This window comes from Styela clava, chromosome 14 (genome assembly GCF_964204865.1).
Source record: "Styela clava chromosome 14, kaStyClav1.hap1.2, whole genome shotgun sequence".
Lineage (NCBI taxonomy): Eukaryota > Metazoa > Chordata > Ascidiacea > Stolidobranchia > Styelidae > Styela > Styela clava.
Window position 1 is genome coordinate 9,864,445 of NC_135263.1, and position 24,752 is coordinate 9,889,196.

General features: G+C 33.7%; 1 protein-coding gene across 2 annotated transcripts in view; it reads left to right on the plus strand.

The window, feature by feature from the left end:
• LOC120341339 (hydrocephalus-inducing protein homolog) overlaps positions 1–20,137 on the plus strand; it is an 87,575-nt gene extending 67,438 nt beyond the window's left edge. For both annotated transcript variants that reach the window (XM_078119678.1, XM_078119679.1), the window contains 7 exons: positions 3,241–3,450; positions 3,519–3,682; positions 8,198–8,348; positions 16,446–16,676; positions 16,776–17,000; positions 17,777–18,061; positions 19,632–20,137. In XM_078119678.1, the coding sequence (XP_077975804.1) occupies positions 3,241–3,450; positions 3,519–3,682; positions 8,198–8,348; positions 16,446–16,676; positions 16,776–17,000; positions 17,777–18,061; positions 19,632–19,853 (1,488 nt within the window). In that variant the 3' untranslated portion in view covers positions 19,854–20,137. The remainder of the gene's footprint in view (positions 1–3,240; positions 3,451–3,518; positions 3,683–8,197; positions 8,349–16,445; positions 16,677–16,775; positions 17,001–17,776; positions 18,062–19,631) is intronic.
• The last annotated feature ends 4,615 nt before the right edge of the window (positions 20,138–24,752 follow it).

Genomic DNA, 24,752 nt, shown 5'->3' on the forward strand with positions numbered 1-24,752 from the left:
CGACGTAAATTCAAAATGGAAATTTCGAGTTTCCGTATTTTTCTGTAATTAAATTTTTTTTAACCGACCTTGTCCAATACGTAAGCTACCGGTGAATCATGATGCGGTTGTCGGGACAACGAAATAGTTCGCAAAAGTTGATTTTTGAATAATTAGGTCGGCACAACGTGAATTCAAAGGTGAAGTGTCAGATTTCCATATTTTTCTATAACACAAATTGAAGTACGTTGATTGAATTTTTCAGTCGGAAATCGCACTCAACCTCAAGTCTTAAAACTTATTTTTTTTGGTAATTGCAAACTGTGACATCGAGGTGAAGCTGGCCTGACCATGACGACGAAAAACGTCTTCCGCAGTCTCTATATTTCGCTTTTACCGCGATTTTTGATCAATGTATCATATTTATTAATCTAGTCATCCATATCCCACACTGTTTATATGTTTTTGTCTACAAGCAATCAATCGCCAGCCAGAGGCGTTCGCCATCAAAGTGTTTTTGACAAGAAAATACGTCAGCGTAACAATTATTATAATCATTCAAAGAAAATTTTCATGTTGTATCTGTTTTTATACATCGGCATTTTCGTTTAACTTACACGGTTTTCGGACGAAGTAATTAGATTTTCTTTTTTTGATTTATTTTTATTGATATATATATTTTTTTTAAGTTGTTAAAAATCGTTTGTTTGGAGTTATATCAAATCGAAATGATACCGTTTAGTAACCTTTTCACCTTGTACGACCTGCTTTTTGTTGGCGGAAGATCGTTCGATTAAGTGAATCATTATGTAAGACATATTTTGAATTATAAAGTTGAAAAAATAATGTTTTTCGACATTTTTTTTCATTTTGGTTTGAATTATTTTACGTTTTTTTTTTAATTGTTTTAAAAGTTGATTGTCCACAGTGATGGTATTTCAAAACTAATTCCTCAGAATCTCCGATTTTTCTTTAATAATAATATTTCTTATCTATTCTTGTAAAATATGTGATGATTTTGGTGCAAAATGACCTTAACTTAAAAATTTCCCAATCAAACTATTTGCGTTACAGATACCTTATATCTCGTGAAATAAAAGAAAATATGGACCTATAGATTTCTGAATATTAAATATGCAAATAATGGCGATATGAAACATTAAGTCAAGTGTAAAATTCACTAATTCTTAAAACCGAAACGGGGCACGTTGATAACTCGAAAGTAGTACTACTATACCTCGATTGTCTATAGTGCATTGTGCTTATAGCACCTATGCTTGCTTGAAGCCATATTCTGAGTGTTATTTTATGCATATGATATTTCTTGTCTGAACACTTGCTCGGAGCCTTATGAAATATTGATGGTGCGTCTACTGTTTCTAAATTCTATATAATTAATGATATGGCAAATTGATGGATAATGTTGATCCCCTAAAACGCAATATTGTTGTTCATGGGTAATTTCAGAATTGCGATGACGAGATAAGATTTCTATAGACGTTGGATGACCAGTTACTGGGTCATCAGTGACGTTTTGTATCCATTATCGTACTATTTTCAACCGTATAATTTTGCTATTATGTTACATTAATGATAATAATAAAAGATATAAACTAACTTTCTCGATTGCTTATTTTTTACTCGAAAATTAGTGTTGAACCATAATCGGTCGCTTGCACGATATGGTAAAAATCTAACAAATTTATTCAATTTTAACCCTCTCGTCACGTGTACCATATTCAATATTTTTAAAACGTCTATAGTATATGATAATTATAATTTTATTTTAAAAACTCAATCTACGTAAACATGCGCGGCGCTTATAATTTTCTTTTGTTCCTTAATATGTAGCTCGATGCTACCAACGGGTTAATATTGTAAGCAAAAATTATTTTCGTGTTTGTTTTTTTATTAAATTACGTGAGATTCACTGCCGTATTTAGCGTGTTTAACTTAACGGAAGTGGGGGCGATTACCGATTTTTTTTCCCCCTATCTATCCATCGATAATTGTAGTACAGGCATTGCGGGCATTGCTATCTCCTTGGTTCAAAGGGGACGACGCCCGCATATAAATAAACAGACCTTGGCAAAACGTGTTATCTTGTCCACGCCAACGAACTACAAGGGACCAAACACAGACCGAATCAATGTTAATTTGAAACCAACATCACAGACATTTTAACGCTACATAAATAAGCATTCCTGATGTAAATTTTGATAAAGATCGCGAATTACGCCTATCGCCAGATCACAATATGTTTTATTTTCTACAGACTACCTGCTATTCTACGTAACTTAGACCCATTCCCACTAAAAATGCACGTTTAATCAGGATCGTCAAAATTTGGATTTTTTTCGATAATTTCAAGTTTTAAACGCTTTCTGATTAGTTGGCGTTTCCTTTTGTTTTTATTTGCTTTATGTATGTACCCTTGAGAGACGTCGTTCAAAAGGAAGAAGCATGTTGCAATTTTTCGCGTTTTAGCAAATGGCGCATACTTCTTCCTTATTTCTTTTTTCTCCCATATTTGTTTAGAATGCGGCAATATAATCGGAACTTAGACATGTTCATCAATATCTTTTCTGACCTACACGGTCTATATTGTTTATTATGTTTCGCATCCTGTGAAGGGAATTGGATGCTATTATCAAAAATGAATGTATATATGATATGTATGTGTGTTTGTGATGTGAACATACGCTTTGCTGAATTGTTGTCGCTGTTGGTCTTGTTGTGATGTTTTGGTAACTTGTTATTGTTGTTTTGAAAAAAATCGATTTCCTCTGCAACTATTGGATCAATCAATTTCGATATTTCCTCGCCTCTGTATATTTGAGCAATGGTGTGGGCAGCCACTGATATCGAACCATTACAAAATTAATTGATGAAAACACGTGACTCGTTCAACATAAGGTTGAATTTCAGACTATTATTTCGGAAATTTTCGTTTTTGTAGTCGAGGTTTTGACGAATTGTTGATGTTCTTGTAGGGGTTGTTATTAGGTCGTGGAAACATCAAATTCCCTGTTCGATTTCAAATTTTTAGTATTTGAAGATGAGAGAAATTGCTTCATATTTTTTCAGGTCCTAATGTGTCTAATTTACGGATACATCTACAGATAAAATTCATTATTATTCACATTTTCACATGGTAGGAACGACCATCAGCACCAGCAAATGCGAAACTCAGATATCATGTATTAGTTTTACTTCTTACAGTACTCAGAACCTTCAGTTATATTTTTTTTATCTTAAAAGGTTGTTGGATTCAGTTGTCATGTACGTGGTCGTGAAACACGTAGCGTGATGATTGCAAACCGAACAAATCAACAATGGAGGCTCCATCCAGTGATAGATGGAGAGTATTGGACTGCTGCAGATACTTTAGTCGTGGATGCGATGCAAACGAAAGCATATGAATTAACCTACAGGCCTTTAACAATGTCAACAGACGGAAAGAAACACACGGTAAATAAATAGATGTACATATTCATTAAGGAGATCATGATTTTATCACGAAGCTTCATTTTCCCCAGGGATCTGTCTTCTTTCCACTACCGGACGGGACCGGTCTCTTGTACAACTTACAGGGCCAAGCAGATCCTCCTAAACCAGTGTCCAGTATATCGAGAGATATACCTTGCAAGACAGCATACACGGAATTGCTTCAAGTGGCGAACTGGTTGCGGAAGCCCCAAAGGTAATTTTTTTTAGAAGGATAGGTGACCACTATAACTAACAAATTATTCGGATTCCCGAAAATACACCAATATTCGATTCAATGAAAATATTATATTTGATTCTAAAACTGAAATTTGGTCGATTTTCACACGTCATAAAACGTGCCCGGTTATTTGAGCTCAGTGGTGTTAAAGCATCCTGGCACAAATTTCTATAAGGGGCTCTGCTCCATCTGCATTCGCTTCAAAAACGCACAGCCGCAAAGCGACTCAACGATTTGTGTTCGATTGGAATTTAGTGGATAATAGAACTGTTTATTATTGCAGTTATGACTACTGCAATGTTAGAAATATTACAGCCAAACGAATTGGACCAAATATCAATGATGGCGCGCACATGATTCATTTAATCGTGTTTCTATAAAAATGAACAGTGTTTCTGGAAAAGGATTCTGGAAAAATTGTAACAAATAAAATAGGGATTCTGGAAAAAATTATAAAAAAAATAAAGTAATGAATTTTTCGCGACTTCTTCACAACAACAACAACCCTAGCAACAAAACCAGTTTAACAAAACTATTCACATGTACTTTATTATTAGTCTTTATTAGTGGTATCTTCGTCGATTTCTTCGATTTATATTTAAATATCATGTTCACACGAAGCTCCATCTCATGCATTCTGATAATCTTATGTTTTGTCAGCTTTTTAATCGTGTTATTCTTCGAAGTACGTCTTTCCATTCATGCCGTATGAAGTAAAATATTAATTTTTCACGATATGTTTTGTTTATGTTGCAATACAAATATCTACAAGCAACATGTACTTAGAAGGTCGCGAACTTTTTTCAAAAAGAAAGATCTGGAACGTCGTAACAGTCTGCGGTCTGTACGAAGTTGTTTCTGAGGTTTGACTGTTTATTCTAAAGCATTTTTCCAATCTTTATCATAAAAATAGAATAAAATGAGTAAGATTCAAATGAGTCATCAGAGTTTTTGGAACATCTACAACTTAACGTATTTATCCCACATGTATATACAAATAGATACATGTGATCTGAATGGAGATTTGCAACATGTGTATTAGGTGTAATATGTGATCTTAAGATTTTGTCTACTACATAACATCTAGTTTCCATGATTATAACATTAACATTAGTCTGAATGAAAAGTTGTGTGATCTTAAGATTTTGCCCACCAACTCGAACCCTAACTTACCTGTATACAAATGTACATGGCTATACGAACCTATACATGTAAACTTAATGAAGAGTGGCAATATGTGTATTAGGTGTATAATTGTGATCCTAAGATTTTGTCTACTTACTTATTTTGCATGAATGTAGCATTACGTATAAAAAACAACGTCGTATGGATAGATTTTTAACATACACAATTTACAGATCTCTTTGTACATTTAGTCTGAATGAAAAGTTGCAATATGTGTATTTAGTGTAATAGGTGATCTTAAGATTTTGCCTACTAATTGAAATCTAGTTTGCATAAATTGTAACACTAAATTTAAGACAACGTAGCCTGGATGAATTAATATTTGGTAATCGGTCTGACTAACCGGAAGAAATCCTGTTCTTCCTAAGTCACGGCTACTACCGTTCGATCGCTGGCGTAGAGCCTTGCTCGGTTTGCGCACCTTAAAACAAATTATGTTAAATTTATATAAAATCAAATGTCTTAATTTAAAAACGATTTGGATTTACTTTACCTTGTGACCTTGTTGTTTTTAGGCGTCATAGCATGCTTACATACACTTTCTTGCCACAAGTTGACACTTCGCTTTCGCTTACACAATAAACATTTGCATATTTTCATGCCACGATTTCAAATGATCAGTAATGAAATCTCAGTACTTTAACTTGAATTCGATGGTATTTTATTGTCGTTCGCATTCTGAACGTGATCTGGATTAAAATACCGCGATATTTATGCAATGTACTGTAATTTTTAGAGTATGTATAAAAAGAACAATCTTGCAATCTACGCCATGCTTTGTGGAAAGATTATTATGACGTTATATATAAGTGCATTCTTGTAACTGAAAGTAATTAGCGCGAACGCAATTTGATATCTCGATTCAAGTTGTGGATGGAATTTAGAAAAAACCTTTCGAGGAAACACTTCTTCAACATTTTTTGCTGCATGGATGAATTATTTGCAAAATGAATGTAGCATACGTCCTAAACTTAGAGACTCACATAAATTGTTTCCATTCCGAGCTCAAGACGTCAAAGTTGAACCTGGGAATGCTTTCCTTTTGTCAGCCTCTGATATCTGCTGGACTGAGTGGGTGCTCTGACTACTGCAGTTAAAAACTCTTTTCCTCAGTTCTCACATTTTCCCTATTAAAATCTGTCAATGTTTTGCATTTTTTGTTATTTTGTTCGACTATTGTTTTGAGCAATGATTCTCAAATTTTCGTGATCCGTGTATTGGAATTACTCGCACGTGCCAGATTAAACTGAAATAAAAACTAGTTTCGCGCACACCATTCATAATTGGCACATCTTCACGGGCCGCACATTTTTTTCCTTGTGGGCCGCACCTATGCAAACCCCTGATTGAGAGCGAAATCTAAAGCAGCCGTGATCAGAGCACTTCCAATTACTAGCATGCCAAGCACAATCGTCTGTACCGAGTCACGTTCGCGCTATTATCCAGATGAATGAAAGCCATTAATAAAAAATTCTGTGTTTTCTCCATTATCTATATTACTGATTCATTTTCATCCGAGCCGCGACATATCATGTAAGATTTTATCTTGTGATTGAGGATTACATGGACTTAACATTCTCATCGTGATTGATGTAGCGAAACAGTAATTAGATATAGGATACAGTGTGTTGTATGTTTGGACTGATCTCGTAATGCCAGGCAACACGTTAACTTTCCCAGAATGCATTTAGGCCATGAACTCTGCTGTCATCGTCTTGTTTTCTTATTTTAACGGCGACGACAACAAACGGATTACGGTTACGCCTATCTCGTCCTAATACGACAGCACTGTGGCTGGGTAGCAGACGACTATGTCTGAATATTCGAGACTGAACTTCAAAGTGGTCATACAAGCACAAATCCGAGACTACACAAATCCTAAGTACTTTACAATAAACTACCAAGTATGCTCAAAATCAAATGCTTTGATTGCCTTAGAATTTTTGGAAACTATTAAAGCCAGGCTCGATGTTCAATCGCAGTTATCATCAAAATACGATTGGAGTATTCCAGTCTTCAGAATGCTACCATAGTAAAAGAACCGTCCATGCAGAGACGCAGTTCTGAATGCGTTAAAATCAGTGACGAGTTTTGATTATTACGACGCATCGTTCATGAAATGACTTGCCCTCATCGATTAAAGACATTTTGAACTACGAAGATAGCCAAAAGTGGGAATCACACTGATATAGATTGAAGTATAATTTTCAATTTCGAATTTTTGTCAAAAGTCATAATATAGAATAATCATTTTTTTTTACTATCATGATTATCCGGAATCGAAATCCGGAGTCAAAAATGAAATTGTATCAATTCGGAGTCCCACTTCACTACTGCCTATGTACGATTTCAGCTACTGGTGCGAGATTTGGCCAGTTGATACAAAATTTGAATTAACTTGCTTGATATTCTCCAACACAGATTCATTGTGTTACCTCGCCGTAAAGTTGGGTTGTTGTTAATTCCCCCGGCCTTATTCGCGAACCGGGAATTTTACCACGATTCTAACTTTCTAAACTTACTTCAACCATTTGACTGAAGTTCTATATATCCTTACCCTTATATATCCCAAAACTTATCATCACACCCGATTTACCTATACTTCAAATCAACTAGTGGCGCAGATCGTTTTCATTCAAAAAAAACTCTGAATACTGCCTCTAATGGTCGAGTGCTACTTATTACTCAATGTTGCGTGCGGTTGAATAAATGTCGTTGTGCGTGATCATGTTTTTTTTACAAATGACGTTACAATATGTCATTCGCCACAATCTCGATCACGCGCTCAAATAATTTATATTTACATCCATGTACCAGCAGTACTCAGGTACCGTGGTCGACTAAGTCTTTCGAGATGGATCCACCGTGATTTTTTGTTTGCGTTTTTTGGTATTTTAATAATCCAATATTAAACAACATTCGTCAAACACACACATGTAAATCCTTCTGTAACCCGGGATTATCGTAGTTCACGGACCGATCATCCAGTAATAACCGAACTTAGCGCATTTTTGATTGTTTCTCACGCCGTAAAAAATGTCATATGTCAAACAATTTCAGTTTTTCCTGTTTTGACGCATCATTTTACAATGCAAATTTAAATTAAGCCTTGTTGATTTATTCGTTTTCACCTGCTATCGGATGGAAATTGTTTTCGTTGTTTAAATCTTACAACATTCAAAACATTATCTCGACGAAGGAAAAATGACGGTCCTCCGCTTAGATCGTTTTTTTTTTTTGCGATCTTGGGCGATACTTGATTTATTTCAGTGCACCCATTTACAATTTTTTTTTTATTTTTTTCAGATTCAAAGTTACAGTTGAAATGATCAAACCCGACAAACTTGATTCTGGAACAACACTGAAGGGTCTTGATTATATCGACGTGCCAGGATCAGTGAAAAGAGATTACAAGCTACATTTCTACGCTCATAAGGAAGGCACTTTTGGTGCCAAGGTATGCTAAAGTTCTATGTTTGTGACGTCATAATTATGACGCCGCGGTATTTAATGATGTCATTCATCAATGACTTCGAAGAAAAAACAAAAAATATTTAACCGTCCAAATTATGACATCATGATGCGTTTATGTAATGTCGTCTTCAATGGTGCTATTGTGTTTATGACGTCACAATGTTTTGCTGTTCGTCGTAGCCAAATGTATTCTGACTATAAAAACTTGTATCATTTAAACTGAGTATCGAAAATAAAAGTCTTTTATCATATCTATACAATATTATATTTTGGGTTATTTTCATTGTAGTCAAATTTATACCCAATCTAATTTTCATAATAGGCGCAATTTTGAAAGAATTCAAGGTCAAATGTTAGACGTCACGACCACGTATAATAAAATAGTAGTTAAATCTAATAGGGCCACACCAATTAGATTGAAACGACGATAATGCCATAAGTACGACATAACTATTATATGAAAGGGCTTTTGCGACTCTTGTCTGGGTAATTTGCCGCCATGTTTTGGGTGTTAAATTTCAAAACAAGGCGTCAAATTTACTTTTTGCCCGGAAACTTCAACCACGGTTAAACTTCGTTTAAATCAGACCTTTTTAGTCCGATTTAAAAATCGCCCGTACATGAATCAATGTGTTTTTTACCGATATCCGATCGATAAAAAAAATTGACAATTTTGAGATGATTTACCCGCTGTACCGTTTATCTTGATAGACCATTAGTTGATACCCCTAATGTGAAACAATTTTTACATTTTTGTTTTATTTTTGTATGCAAAATTACTTTTTTAGCCTTTTTTCAACGAAGGCTCAATTCAGACCAGAAAACTATTTGTCCAATACTACTTTTATGTTAATTTTTCCCCTCGTTTATTATATAATTGTGCGAAACATATACTTTGATCATTTAGGAAATGCACCAAATGCCACAAATTCGACACGGTGTTTTATATGCCAAAAATGTTTTTCAATATTTTTTGCGATAGGATCAACTGAAAATCAAAGTATAATCATATAATTTGTGAGGCTTTTGGTTAATCTGATTTTACATATTTCATGGAGCGTTCACCAACTTTCACTCAGAACAATGCCATAGACAAGAAGTCACCGAGTCGCGTGAAACTACTATTATTTAGGAGAGGGCGGAATCTTTTCGTTTGACATTGCTACATGCGTGCTGTGAAGGAATAACTAAAAAAACTAAAATAAAAACTTGGATTTAGTCATCTCGTATCTTCGGCTTTGTTTTTTATAATATACTCTAAAGTATCCGACTCATGTATTCGACCAGAATAAGTCTCTTGACAACAATTCACAAAGCTACTAAATTTGATACAACCTAAATTTTCTGGGTAGTCAAGTCATACCAAATTTTAGAGCTTAAGATTTGTAACATAATCAGCTAAAATTGCAATTATGGTTGGCTGAGATTCTTTTCAGTAGCACTATAAATGCAATTATATTTCCTCTCTTAGAATTTAACCAGTGTAATGAGTCTTTACGAAAAATAAACATTGTTGACAAACAAAAGAATATTAGCTAAAAAAAATTGGAATGACCCCTAAACGATTTCCTACACCCTATTTTTTACAATGCTAACTTGGATCTCTAATTTTATTCCTCAATTTAAATAGTCACAATATATAATCGCTGTATATTATACAGTATTTAAACCACGTTTTTCTCGTCTCAAAATGACCATATTTGGTAATTTCAGGGCGTGTCTAAATTAGAATATTTTTATTTCAATTACGGTATACCCACTGTAAAATAACCGTCAGGTCGCATTCCATTGGTAGTAATTTTATTTTGAAGAGGTCGTGACGTGACAAGCAATCGATTATATGTTAACAATTTTTGTCTCATTCGAACGACCATAATTTGGGCAGGCAATTTGCCCTGCCCCATTAGATATAAAATTAGAATTCGCTACCGTCTTGCATAAATTGAAACACAATCCTCCTTTAGAACGTAAAGTGCCTTGGTGATAGTAGACAATTGTCGATTATGTTATTGGCCTATTGAGATAGAGATCATAATCACTTGATAAACGACAAAATTGCGTATCGTTTGTTTACTTTGTAAATTTCGGAGCCCTTTTCGTGTTTTTAGCGCTTCGTGTTATTAGGTTCTGGCAGGGGCTTACCAGATCGCGAAGTCTGTACTTGGTGATACGACTATGGTGAATGTACAAAGGAATATTTTTATTATAAAAATTATGTTTTTGTAATGTAAGATCGGTTTTTAATAAGTTTTTGGGTGCCGTTCTCGTTTATAAATCCCATTCAGTTATTAACTGTGAAAATCTTCAAAATCTTCTATTATACTGTTCACGTAACATGCTAAACCTGTAGAATGGTAACCTTTTTAGACCATGACTGTTGTAGCTCATAGACTCGTTCGGAGTGGGGACGTGAACCAATTCATAAAAAAGTTATTTAGAATATTAAATCTTACAGTATTTCAGTGATCTTTTATTAAATTTGAGGGGCTCCCGAAGTATGCGAACCAAGATGGCGGACATCGGAATGTAATATGTGTACTAGGTTAGGGTTAGGCCATAGTTTAGGTATAAATACTACGGGAGGCTCTTGGCTAGTCTTCGAACTGATAATAGGACTAAATTGGAAAAAAATTATCGCCTAACCCTAACCTGTTACCAATGTTACGTTCCGATATCCGCCATCTTGGTTCGCATACTTCGGGAGCACCAAATTTGATATTAAAATAAATTTTAAAGTCAATTCTTAGATCAAATTTAGTTTTTATTGTCGGTGTTATATCGAGATATTCCAATATATACATCGTGATTAAATTCGCGTTTGCGCTTTTTTTCTCCTATATCATTGGCGCTAACAAATTCTAAGCGCTTGTTTACAGAAGAGGGTTTATAGAGTCGAATGATAAAAATTCAAAAAGATTTCTTGAAAATTTATTTTTAAAATAATAATAAAAAAGTTAAATTGATACTTGTCACGCGCTGTCTCGATGTTACGATAATTTACCATTTTGAGAACTGTGATCAATATTATATTCGGCCAAACATGAATCTTGTATAAATCACACGACCGAGCACCATCGTGTCAATCTACCCTTATAAAAATAAATAAACTAGACAACAAAAATAATATTTTTGCGTCAAATGACGTTTTTATCGCGATTCGATGGTAAATTATGATATCGGGTTTCGTTTTATATAGACAATTTTCATCAAATAATGTGAGTTTAAAATTAATTTTATTATCCGTCCTCAAATCATTTTTTAAAAGTCAGTCGTGTTTATACATTGATCTACTTTTTATGATGTGAATTTTTAGTTGCGTTTGAATAAAAGGGAATTAGCACCTTTTCATTAATTTGCTAATAAAAATCATACCGCAGTGACTAATTTTATACGCCCTTTCGCCCCGAAGAAGGCTCTGTTATGTAGAAAATTTTACTTTAGAAGGATCAAGTCAAAATCTCCCTGGTTCGGCACTGCTTACATAATTCGTGTTTTTTTGTGGATATTGTTTCGCTCGGCATCCATATTTGGCAATCGTCAAAATAAAACCTTTTTTGACTTCCTTAAATTGTGACGAAATCCGAGCCAAATAAATCCTATTTGCTTTTTAAATGTATTTTTCAATTTTTTCTGAATTATTTGTCTTTTTTAAATATGTACAATCGCTAACAAATTTGTATGGTATCTCTGATTCGAAATATTTAAAATTTAAACTTTCCTTTAAATTTTTTATTTTTAATATTAAATTTTTGGTAAATTACACAATTATTCTAATAAAACCTGTTTTAAGTTTCTGAAAATACATATTTTCCAAAACATTCTGCTAACAGAATGAATATTATTTACATTCTCTACTTCAGTATGCAAATTGTCCTTTTTCTTTTGCTATTGCATTTAAAAAATTTTAATTCGAATACTCGGCAAAATATGTATAAAAATGGTCACTTTTGATTATTTCGTGTTATTTGTTCCAAAAAATTACATCGCTTTAATGTGAAAAATGATTTTCTTTAATGACAAAAAAACGTATTTTTAGCGATTTTGTCTTTGAAGATTCTGTTTTTTTTTTAGCTGATTATGATGATAATAATCAAAACAAGATAGCAATGTTCAAATATATATACACGAGTGTAGAATGACTTTTATATAGAAAGACCAATGTCAGCATAATTCCATTTTAATGTAACCGAACAGAGTGTCATATGAAAAGGTTCCGAGAACTATATAAAAAAAATAGTAAAATTTAATGTAAAATATTGTAGTTTTTTAGAACTCAGAGATGATTGAAAAAGTTTAAAAAAAAATAATAATATCCTTTTACTGGCTTCTCCCATATTAAATTAGTAAGCCGAAAGGCGCGAGTAGGCTTCGTATACATAAAGATCTAGCGCAGCGTTTCTCAAGCGGGACAGGGATCGAAATTGCGACTAAATTGGACGCAATGGAGATCTCGGCCGTACTTCGGCGCCTCTGCGTCGTAAATATTTCTCGAGCAGGCCATGCTATCTAAACAGGCGGACAGGCCTTGTGCGAGTCTGATTAGAACGGCCTAAATTTTCAGTTGTCAAGTTTACACCAAGCTATTCAATTTCACCGTAGAATATGTTTTTTTGGAAACCGCCCTTCTCGATGGATTGTTGGCTTAAAACTGGAAGCCTCAAAAGATATCGTGAAAAGCCGGTTGTGCAAGTTGATGCACAAAGGAAACTCATTACACATTTTTTTTTTATTTTCAATTTTGCGAGGCAAGATAAAAAGCGTAGGTGCTCCGTGGCAAAAAAGTTAAGATATGCTGATCTATCGAAACGATCCATAAATACACTCGGTGCCTATTAACGTAACAAAATGTGAATATATTACTTTATATATGTAACAAACAACTTTTATCTTCATTTTATCTACCAAATTTGAAGTGTAACATAGAATGAATATTGTGATGCATTGTTTGATAAAAATCAAACTGATTTGAAAATTTCATAAAACGAATCTTATTTTAATCTGTCGAAACTTCAAACCAATAATTATCCAACTTGACGACACAAAATGTCATATTTCCTAGATAGAATCAGTTACATCTTTTAGATTTTGAACAAAGTAGTGTCATTCAAAAATTTTACTCATAATTTAATTTTTGGGGCAGAATACTAAAATATTGAACATTTGGATGTAAAATTGTTAATGACGTCTCGTTTTCTTCGTCGCCAACTAGAAATAACATTTTTTCTCCCCAATTTCGATTTTTAAATTATGAAAGTCGATTGTATTCTCATAGTTGCTCATCATATATTGTTAGTTTCTACCATACATTTACTATATATTAAGACTTGTATATTCAAATACAAATATAAACTAATTTTGCTTGAGTTACCTTCTTTTATTTCAAAATGAAGCATGACTTTTTAATTCCCATCTACGTTTGTCAAGTTTTACTTGTTTATAGACTTATTCCGAGCGGTGATAAAGGAAGTTTATATAAGATATATTATGTTGGATACAATGGAGGATTAACATTTGACATTTGTTTAATAATATTTGCCGTTTTTTTGCTTTGCCGGAAATTTAAATCCTAATAGTATCATGGAGTCATTTTAATTTTTATATTATTTATTTGAAAATTACTAACTCATAATCCCTTTGTGTTGGATCAGAATTAAATAATTTTCACTCACTCAATTCAAATATGGTTTGAGTATGATCCGAACCATTTAACCTTTATTTATCAGTATCTCATACTTGATCTTTGTTATCCACCTCAAATTTTTACCGGATATGAACCGACTTGTCCTTGTTAGATTACATGTCGCGTTTACATATTTACCGCTAATCCCACTTGTTCCGCGTTAATCACCGACATGTTTTGTGTCGCATGATCGTTGATTAAACCAAGTCATAGCGACCAAACACGAATAGCTTACACCCACACTTCAAACAATTTGACGGCTTATACTTTTACGTTATTTACAATACATGAGGCGTATAACGGGTAAAAAGTTCACATCGTGATACATAAAATGCTATTCTGGAGAAATGTTTGTCTTTATTACCCAAAGTTACATTTTTCTATCGTGTTTCAGAGAATTATACACAAGACACACTTGTATCATTATAAATATATATTGCAGTAACAATATTGCAATATGGAACATTTTTTTCATAAGTAAAGATTTATAATATCAATAATGATTAAATTTACCTTTTTTAATTTTAAAGTATTAAAGTTAAAATTTGCATAAGATGCACATTCTATTCATCCTTGTCAGTCACCATTAGTAGCTACCATATGTTTATATACATACAAATAAATAATTATTAGATTATAATATTAAAAAAAAATGGGCAAGTCAAATTTGAAAGTGTAGAAAAATAAAATGAATCAAAGTAAAAAAACGATTAAAAAGCAAAGAGGGGAATAGAATGTGTTTGATCAGAATGGTCTTCGTCATGAATAACCGATAAAATAGAAAATAAGCTAATTTTTCGTTTTGCTCCACAATTACTTCAACTTCCTATTTTCAATTATTCAGCTTATGAAAAACCTATTCTTTCTTGTTTCATATTTCGATATTAAAGTTCATTTTCATTTGTAATTATGGTCATTTTTTGTTTGTCATATTACAAAATATCACAATTAAATTTAAGGCTTAAATATCTTCTCCAAAATTAACTAAACTATATTGGAAAAACGAAAATATTCAACTAAATGACAATATATAAATATTATATATTTGGCGCTCCAGCAGTTTGTGTACCAATATGGAGGTAACTAATTTTGTTCGCCTATTATACATCAAGTTATGTTAAAGGACTGAAACCAATGGGCAGTGGGTATATTCACTTGACTAACACAGACAGTCCCCGAACTCGTAATAAAACTAAAATAGGGAAAATCGGAATAAAATTATGGCCTAACCCTAACCTGGTACACACACTACGAGAGTACTTTTTTTTTTTAAAAGAAAATTACCTCAACCCATTTACTTTCGCACTTTACAGCCTATTTTTCGTTCTTTCTATTTCTCTCAAATTTCATCATCTTGTTTCGTCACAATCTTCATAATCAAAGCTCGCGATCTATTCGTCTTCTTCTTTTTATCTTATTCCACATTTTCTCTCCTTTTTACTTGTATATTCAAAAGAGCCATTACCGTATTAATATTATGTATTGAATTATCACCTTCCAATATCAAAACACCATATTAACACGTTGCGTCAATTACGTAACAAATAAACGAATACACTCGCAAACTACGTCTACACGCGATTCTGTAATTTGTCCCTGAATTTTCCATTTTGATATTTGCGATGTAGATTAGTATTTATTATAGAATTTTGCGGTGTGGGGTTGTGTTAACGCGAATAAACATTGAATAACCATGGACCAGAGTTAAGTCATGGTATTTCCGTATGTATTCACTGCTGTCCTTACGTAATCAAGCATAAAAGCGACCTATGTGCCATTGTTTGAGAACAAATTTGATTCCAATTTATATCTGTAAGCGATTTCACACCTACGGCATTCCAATATTGTGGTAACATGTAAATATGTTCATAGGTCAATAACCACCGGTATATGAATAAGTAGGCAATGGCATGGCAACAAAAATAACATTACAAACAAAATTAAATAAAGCTTTTATGCAAGGAAATTTTGACTGTACACCGTTGATTATTCCAACTCCCTTAGAAAAAGTAAATGAGTGATTTGGCAAAGAGAAAAACACCCGAAGTGCGTTTGTGGAGAAATAGGATCATTTCAACGGAAAATAATATTAACGATATTCCCGACAATTCCCTAATTTTAAGATACGTAAAGAATAACAAAATATTATTTTTTACAATATGGCAATGGAATAAACGTATTCTTGTTTTTAATTGTTTTAGAAAAAAATGATCAAATCGAGCTCATGCCTTCAAGGCCTCAGAAGTTTCGAAGACTCATTTTTGAGCAAAGTAACGAACGACCACTAAAATATCATACCATTTTTTTTGAAAATATAGCTTAAAGCTGATGAAACTATATATCTTTTTTAGATGCATCCTTCGAAAATTCATACTTCCTCATAATGTGCTTCATTTTCAGATTGTCTTCAAGAACGAAGCGACTTCTGAATATATCTTTTATTACGTCACATTCCGCGCCACTGCACCTGGAGTAATCTCAACTATAGAGCTACAAACTCCAGTCAGACGAAGCGCAGCACATTCTGTACGAGTAGAAAATCCCCTCGCTTATCCATTAACTTTCCAAACTGACTGCAAAGCTCCAGACATTAATCTTCCACCGCAGTTTACTGTTCCCGCTAATTCAGAGGTAAAAATGATAAATTTGAATTTAGTTGTCTGTTACATGTTCTGGATTAAACCAGTTAAAACCGGATTCTTATATTCATTTCTGTGATATCTTTTTCAGGGAAGCTGCATGTTTGAATACCAGCCACTAAAAGCTGGTGAATTTTCCGGAAAACTTATCTTGACCAACTCTGAACTCGGCAGTTACATGTACGACTTGGCGTTGAAAGCAATGACAGCTGGACCAGAGAAAACGACTTATTTCAACGCCGGACTGGGAACCAACCAAACTATTACTATAAGGTTTCAGAATTACGCAAGACAAAAAACTGACTATATCTGTAAGGTACGAAATCGAATTTTGTTTTGAAGACTTATTTTATTGCTGTTGATGTTTTTATCAATAAAAGAAGAAAAATAACAGTAAATTTGATGTCATATATCAGTATTTGGCTGTTTGAAATATGGTAACTGATCGAATTTAGATTTTGAATGTGATTATTACTAGGGCTGGACATTTCGAATCGATTAGTAAATTATACGAATCGGTTCTGACGGAAATTTCGAATCACCGCCATCTTGTTTTTTCTTTGTCCGCCGAAGGTCTGCGAACTGATTTTGTTATAGATTCTACGGTTTCATTAATTTATGTGTCCGGGGGATCCATTACAATAAAAAAGTCGCCTACAATTACGTGGTTGTATCTCTTTAAATATCTTTCAAATATTTGAGATTCGATTCGAAAAAATATTCGATTCACTTCTGAAATCTTCAGGTATTCGAAAAAGCCCTCACTATTATCTGTCGTATTACTTTTAGGTTTCAATGTATAGATAGATAGACTATTATCTGTAGTGAGTTATTGATAAAACGTGTTTCTTATTGTGTGTGAATGTTCAGCAATATGTCTGAGGGATGTATTCTATGTTTTCAGTAATTCATTTGTTGACAGGACTAATTACAATAAAAAAAAAAGTCGCATATAATGATATATCTCCCAAGTATTCGAAATTCGATTCGAATAGTCAAGCATATTTTTCCAATGGTACATTCGCTTGAACTAAATTATACTTTGTCAGTGTCTTTACTGATTTCTCATCAGTACATTTCATTTCTCCACAGATTGACAATTCTGAATACAGTTGTGAAAAGACACTCACCTCCGCTCCTGCATCATCTGGTTCAGGCACTGAAGTCGTTTTGGATGTATTATTCGAACCAGTGATATTGGGAGAATCCAGAGCAACTTTGACAGTTTCATCGTCAGTGGGAGGCGAATACATCTTCCCTTTGATTGGTCGATGTACACCACCACGCCCACAAGGACCTTTCGTCGTCCGCGCTAAGTCTTCTGTCTCGGTGCCGTTCAAAAATGTGTTCCCTACAACAACAGTGTTTACTTTCCAGGTAAATTGTTTTGAGGATTATTTTCCGTGTAGGAACAGTTTCAATTTACTGATGCACCTACTAAAAAGCACAAACACATATACTATGTTTATACGTCACAAACAAAATAAAGAATCATAATGGACAATGATGAACGCAAAGAGCATGTCATTCATCGAATCCCCTTTAATGCTCATATTCACGTAAATACTGAAGATACCGTCGCGTCGTAAACTTTTATTGTTTGTTTATCCTTAATGGGTTTTGATCGTTTATACGTCAATCAAAGTCAGAATCATGACATGTTATGTTATCAATAAACCTGTCCGATTTATACAACTTATATCGAATCGTATTAAATCTAGAAGAATCCCAGTAAATAGTACGCGATTCAGTATTACTTTGTTCACTAGAATTATGTTTTTGATCGATTTTGATTTCAAATAATATATAAATGGTGTTGTTTTGCTCAAAATTTGACATAAATCAAAATTTTGCTATAAAATTTACATAATTGACGTTTTACTTAATTTCATTAAAACTAAATTATAATACTTCAACCTGGAAAAACCCTGGCCCTCCCAAAAGCCTATTCAGCCTTTTAACGCCCTATTCGGAGAGGAGGTGTTAAACTCTACTCAGATAGATACAACACTTAATTGAGTTACGTTGAACTGACAGCAAATTTAACGTTTTATTGTTGTCACAGCATTATGATTGCTTTCATGTTCACAATATAGGTTTTTGTTGGAAGAAAACTATTATATTATGTTGAAACGCCCTTTCAGTACGCGACCCAAAATCTCTCAAAAGCTTTATAACCTTAAACAAGAACGAACTATTTAAACGTTTTCTTTCGAACTTGACCCAAGTTTTATTTGGCGTTGAAAGACCAATGAAAACGAATTTGTCTACATGAAAAATATGAAGCTTGGCGTCTCAAGTCATTCACATGTCTGCGATTTCGGTCATGCTTACATGCAACCGGTTTTAACCGGTTTGATCCTGTTATTTTTACATGACAAAAAATCACTTCGCACATCGTTAGGATCTCGTTACATCGCTAGTTAGGTCAAAATGTTAGATTTATAAACATCTTTAAAGTTCATTGACTGCTTTTATAGTTCTGACGCGGTGTTTTACGATTCTATCAATTATCTAAACGTTTACACAAAGTCGAATAATATTGCTACCTAAGTTGTCCTGTGCACTTGATCAAATTTTCATCGGCATAATATTCTCATCTCATTGAAAAAAATTAAGATATTTGAGTGATTCTGAGTCTCCTATCCTATTTTCCGTAAATGAATATTCTTGAAATTTGAATATTATTTGATCATTAAATTACGTGTCATTGGCTTAAATTTATAGCAATGTTATGAATATATTTATGAATTAATGACATCATAAACTGTGACGTCATAATTTTTCTCCTCGATTAAAAGTACAGTATAACATTACTGAACCCTGCGTTAACCCAATGTGAAAAACGGGCCCAATTTTATCATGATTTTATTTCATTCTGTTGGAATTGTATTGATTTGGTATTTTATTCCTCTAAAGTCTAAATAATATTAATCCCTTTTTTCAGGTCGATAATCCATTGTTCAGCGTAAAACCAGGAGAACCAATCAGAAGCAAGAAAACGCACAACATTTCCGTTACGTTCGATGGAGGTCCTACACCCGGCAGAGCGGTCACTGCTAAATTGACCATTTCCTGTGTCCGGTCAGCAGGTTCAGGCTCGGGAACAAACTTAAGCTGGATCTTCTACTTAAAAGGCATCACCCCGGAAACACAAACTATTATTTAAATGTTAATTTGCTGTTTTTATTCAAAAAATTTAGTATATTAGAAAATCACCCTTTTTAGATGGACTCATTGTATTGATAACTCATTTTTTTGTAAGCTCGTGCTATCATTATCAGATACTTGTTACCCTGAAGTATTTTGTATTTAGTATAAAACTGTATACTGTATAGTGTTTTTGTATATTTGCTGAATAGAATATATTTTTGCTCTGGAGTTTTAAGTTTGGCTTTAGTCTTCTATACTGTTGTAACAAATGCTTTTGAGAAATAAATAAATTTGATGTTTGTACAATGGCTCATTGTGAATAAAATACACTCGAAAGATTTCGTACAGCCTTGAAACGATATAGTGCAGGGGTCGGCAACCTTTTGTCGCTCGCGGGCCAAAATTAAAAGTTGTAAGTCTTGGCGGGCGGCACATATTTTTAGACAGTTAAAAACCGGACGGATGACCGATGTATCGCAATATTTTCACACAAATCAGAAGTTGAAATTTTAAGCAGCGCACGAAGACTGCGACAACTTGTGAACTCAACTTAGTCGTCTTAATGATAAAAATTTACAAATGACATTTAACGTGACACTTTTTGTTGCATCACGGTCGACACGGTTTTCGACATCAGGCGGCACACTGGATGAAGCCAAGATTATAGCATTTCTCAAATGGGAATCACTAATCCGAGTTTTCAGCTTGTTCTGTGTAATGTTAATTTTCGAAAATAATTGTTCACCCGCTTATGTACTTCCAAACATCGATGTGACTTTTTTCGCATGGTTTGTTAAATTTGGATAGAGTTTTCTTTCAAAAATAAACTTTCTTTTAAAATCAAGCAGTGATACATCTCTCGAATAGAATATAGATTTATTTCCTCATTGCATGTCATAATATTTCATTTGAATATTTTGTGCCATTGAACCATGTCATAACGTCACAATTTCAACGTCACGTCGTTTCAAATTTAATGTACGGGTATGAAAAACGTTCAAAATTCAAAATATGGTAGTCGTCTTTGAGTGAAATGATCGTTTACTCCTTGAATATAGTTCGTTTTCGTATATGATTCAAATTAAATAAGTTTGTAGTTGTGTACGGGTATTCTGTAATTTCATTTTCTAATTGCTGAAGGCAGTATCAGTCCGTAGAAATTGCGGCTTTCTACCGGTATGATGTCACGTTGTCGTGCCGTGGCCGAGGCGTCAAGTGGTCGGGGTGTGGCATAGGTATTGGGAATGGGATCACGAATAATCGATCCGTTTTTAATCCTTCTTCGCGAAGGCCGCAATTTAGTGCTTTGTGGACTTTGTGCTTTACAGTTAGCCACAAGCACGATAAATATTCAATTAATTTACAATCTATAAATCGTCGCCTGGGCAATAAAAGCAGGCATCGTCCAGTACGACATGACATGTCGTTATGTATTACACGATTATAGCCGTTTGGAGTCGCGGGGTTTAGTTTACCTTAGCCTAGCGCTATGCGGTTTTCAACTGCAGTTTACTGATATGTCATGCTTGGGAAATATAATTAAATGTGAATAGAAAAACAACGATAATGAAACAAACACAGATAGATATGATATATTTGTTTTAAGATACAATAATTTCATCATAAATCACGGTGATGAGATTGTTAGAATGACATTTTGATCATCAGTAAATGTTATACAAGAAAACATAAATCCGTTATTGTAAATTGAATATTTTATTGTTTGTTGATTAGACCACGATTCCCGAAAACAATAGCAAACAACCAGCGTTCGTAATACTAGCCCAGGCTACGCCTAGTTGCACGAAATGACATGTAAAAGGTCATCAAAAATAAATCATAAGAAGTCACCCCGATGCAAGCTCGCACCTTCTTTCTGAAATCATAACGAACTCATCTTAGATCAAAATCGCTAGCTGCGACAAACAAGCTGGAAAGTATAATAAAAGAGATATATATGTGAATTTTTTGCGTGTTCAGGGCTGAACTCAGGCGCAATCCCACATAAAATCATCTAAATATATAAACTAATCTGTCTTGCATATACGTTCACACATTAGTATCACATCGGAAAGCTCTAACTCTGGGTGTAAAAGTTTTGTTATTTCTGTTGTCAATTATGGGGACGAACAAAACCATGTATATACCACAATATATTGAGATGTAAGTATTCGATTTTAATTCAAATGTGTTACCATAATGTGTCAGTGTATTATATTGCTTTGATGTTAAACATAAAATTATCAAAAATTGTCCTTTTAACCTATGTTACCCAGAATACGTTTGTTTCACAACGAATATATATCATGTTTGTCACACGCTGTGGTATAATATATATATATATATATAGGATTTGAACAACACTAGCAAAGAAAACTGGAGACAATTCAAAACTAGCAAGAGACAGTGTTAATATTGACATTTTTGTCGAAAAACAAACGGTCGTTTCTTAAAATGTGATATGATTGATGGCAACTATATTTATATTGAGGTAATTCAATTGTTGTAACGTTGTCATGTGAATTACATTTTTTTACGATTCTACCAGGAGTAAAACTCATTTACTAAATTTTAGTATTATCAACGCCCTCCTGATTGGAAAGTTTTAAATCATTTTTTGATAAGTTTAGATTTCAGATATTCATTTTCATCGTGCAAGAATCAAGGTAAAAAAAATAAATACACGTAAAAAGACTCGATAAGTCATCCAATCAGCGACACCTTATTACTCAGTTTAAGAAGCAAATACGGCGAAATTATTTACTTCACTGGTACTCCCGTAGTAACTGTACCAGGGCAAATACGGATTAGGGTTAGCCTGTTAGGCCATAATTTTGTTCCGATTTTCCTCAAGCTTTCCGGTTGAACTTGGAATATTTTAGTTTTAACACGAGTTCGGGGACTGTCTTTGTTAGCCAAATAAATATACCCCCTGCACATAGATCCCTTTATACAACTTGATGTAAAATATGCGAACAAAATTAGTTACATCTATATTGGTACATACAATTCTGGGACGCCTTTTAACTTAACTTAAGTTCAACTTAAAATACACACAATCACGAGAAGTTTGACAGATTAGTAAAAAATAAAATAGAGTAAACGTAGTGAAGCGTGTCATTCAATTTTGTACCCAATGTCCCTTGATAGAGTCCAATATCGTATTGTTTATCATACAAAATTCGTCCCTCCAGAAGTATGCGCACCAAGATAACACACAACCTGAACATAGTATGTGTGTATCGGTTAGGATTCAGGTTGTGCAACATCTTGGTGCGCATACCTCTGGAGCACCCAAAATTCATTCAAACGAAATGTTGATTCAAAGTCACAATTTCAACAAAAAACAAATATAACCATTGTAAGTAAAATCGTATCACAAACTGCGTTCTACCGAATTATCCTATTTTACAAAACCACAGAATACACATAAGGCCAGTGTGTTCCGGAGCTCATTCAACGACTATTTCAAGTAAAATTGATTTTTGTGTCGACGGTTTTAACAACCACTTATATCTTCTGCTTTTGTTATCTAAATGATGAAGGTGCTGTTCACACGATGTACAAACATCTATGACATGAATAGAATTGTTTTCATAGACACAGATTACATAGGTGTGAATGGAAACGGGTGTTTATCGATCTGTTGAAAATAAGAAGGTCAGGGGCGTGCTGACAGCAAGAATGATTAGTCTTTAAACAAAAAATTAAATCCAAAATGAGATAGTCTTTGTGTTTAGATTTCTCAACGAAAATGTGATATTGAATTACTGCTGATCAAATATTCCAGAAGCTTCTGTTAAAGTCTGGCGTTTACAATTAAACACTTTTGTAGTTAGTAGCAACATCAGACATGGTTTAATACTTTTTTTTGTACACCTAACTAATTTCGCTTCGTCTCGTGGTTATTGTACACGAAATGTATATATATATGGATTGCTTTGCTATATTGTTGTTCTTGGGAAAAATGCTTTTCTCCGCAAGTAACCAAACCAACCGATTTCAAATTTTCAGTCTTTAGAGATGTTTGAAAACATTAGAAGGCTACTACTTTTCTTTTCTAAATTCCCGTTGAGTCCTATGCGACCCGATATTTCATCAGAAATGTTGTTGTCTTATTTTGATTCAAATATATTTTCTAAATATGGGAACACTTTATTCTGCCACGCTCACTCACCTTGAAGGAGACATTAAAAATAAAGATTGACAATCGTAATTGTTTTAACAGAAATGTCCTGACAGTGTTACTGCAGTTGTCATAACTAATTGTACGAAAATTAAAATAAAAATCACGAAAATTTCATGGACAACCGTTTGACTAGTGGTCAAATTCAAACCCCCGCGTTGTTTGTAATTTGCACTTCAGAGAAAGTAAATTTATCTATCGACTCTGCCCTTCGCCCAAACAAAATTAAGCTCTGTGTGAGACATATCCACTTAGGTAATGGCAAATGATTTCACTAAGATAGAATAAGACAAATATATTTCAACGGTTCGCGGTGGCCACGGGTAATTTGTGTCTATGGATCTCGCACCATGAATTTGGTTCACTTTATGCCATGATTGCGTCTTGTTGACAACACTAACATTTTGGAATTCGATGTTAATCGCTACCACTTAATCTCAATGGCGTATTGTTTCAAGACGTTTCATCGATTAAACACGTTTTTGGAGGAATAAGTAAACAATAATTCCATAGTCACTGGTATTGGGGCACGTATAACATTCATTATTGAGAAACCGTTGTAAATTTTTCACTTTCATGGCTATATACGTGACATATTGAACTGCATAATTCATCGCCGTGTTGTCATCAAGTAAAGAATGAACTAAACCTTATGAAACCAAACTGAAGAATTCACCAATATTTGTTTAAACACACGTAGGACAATGTTAGGGGTGGAAAACAGTACAC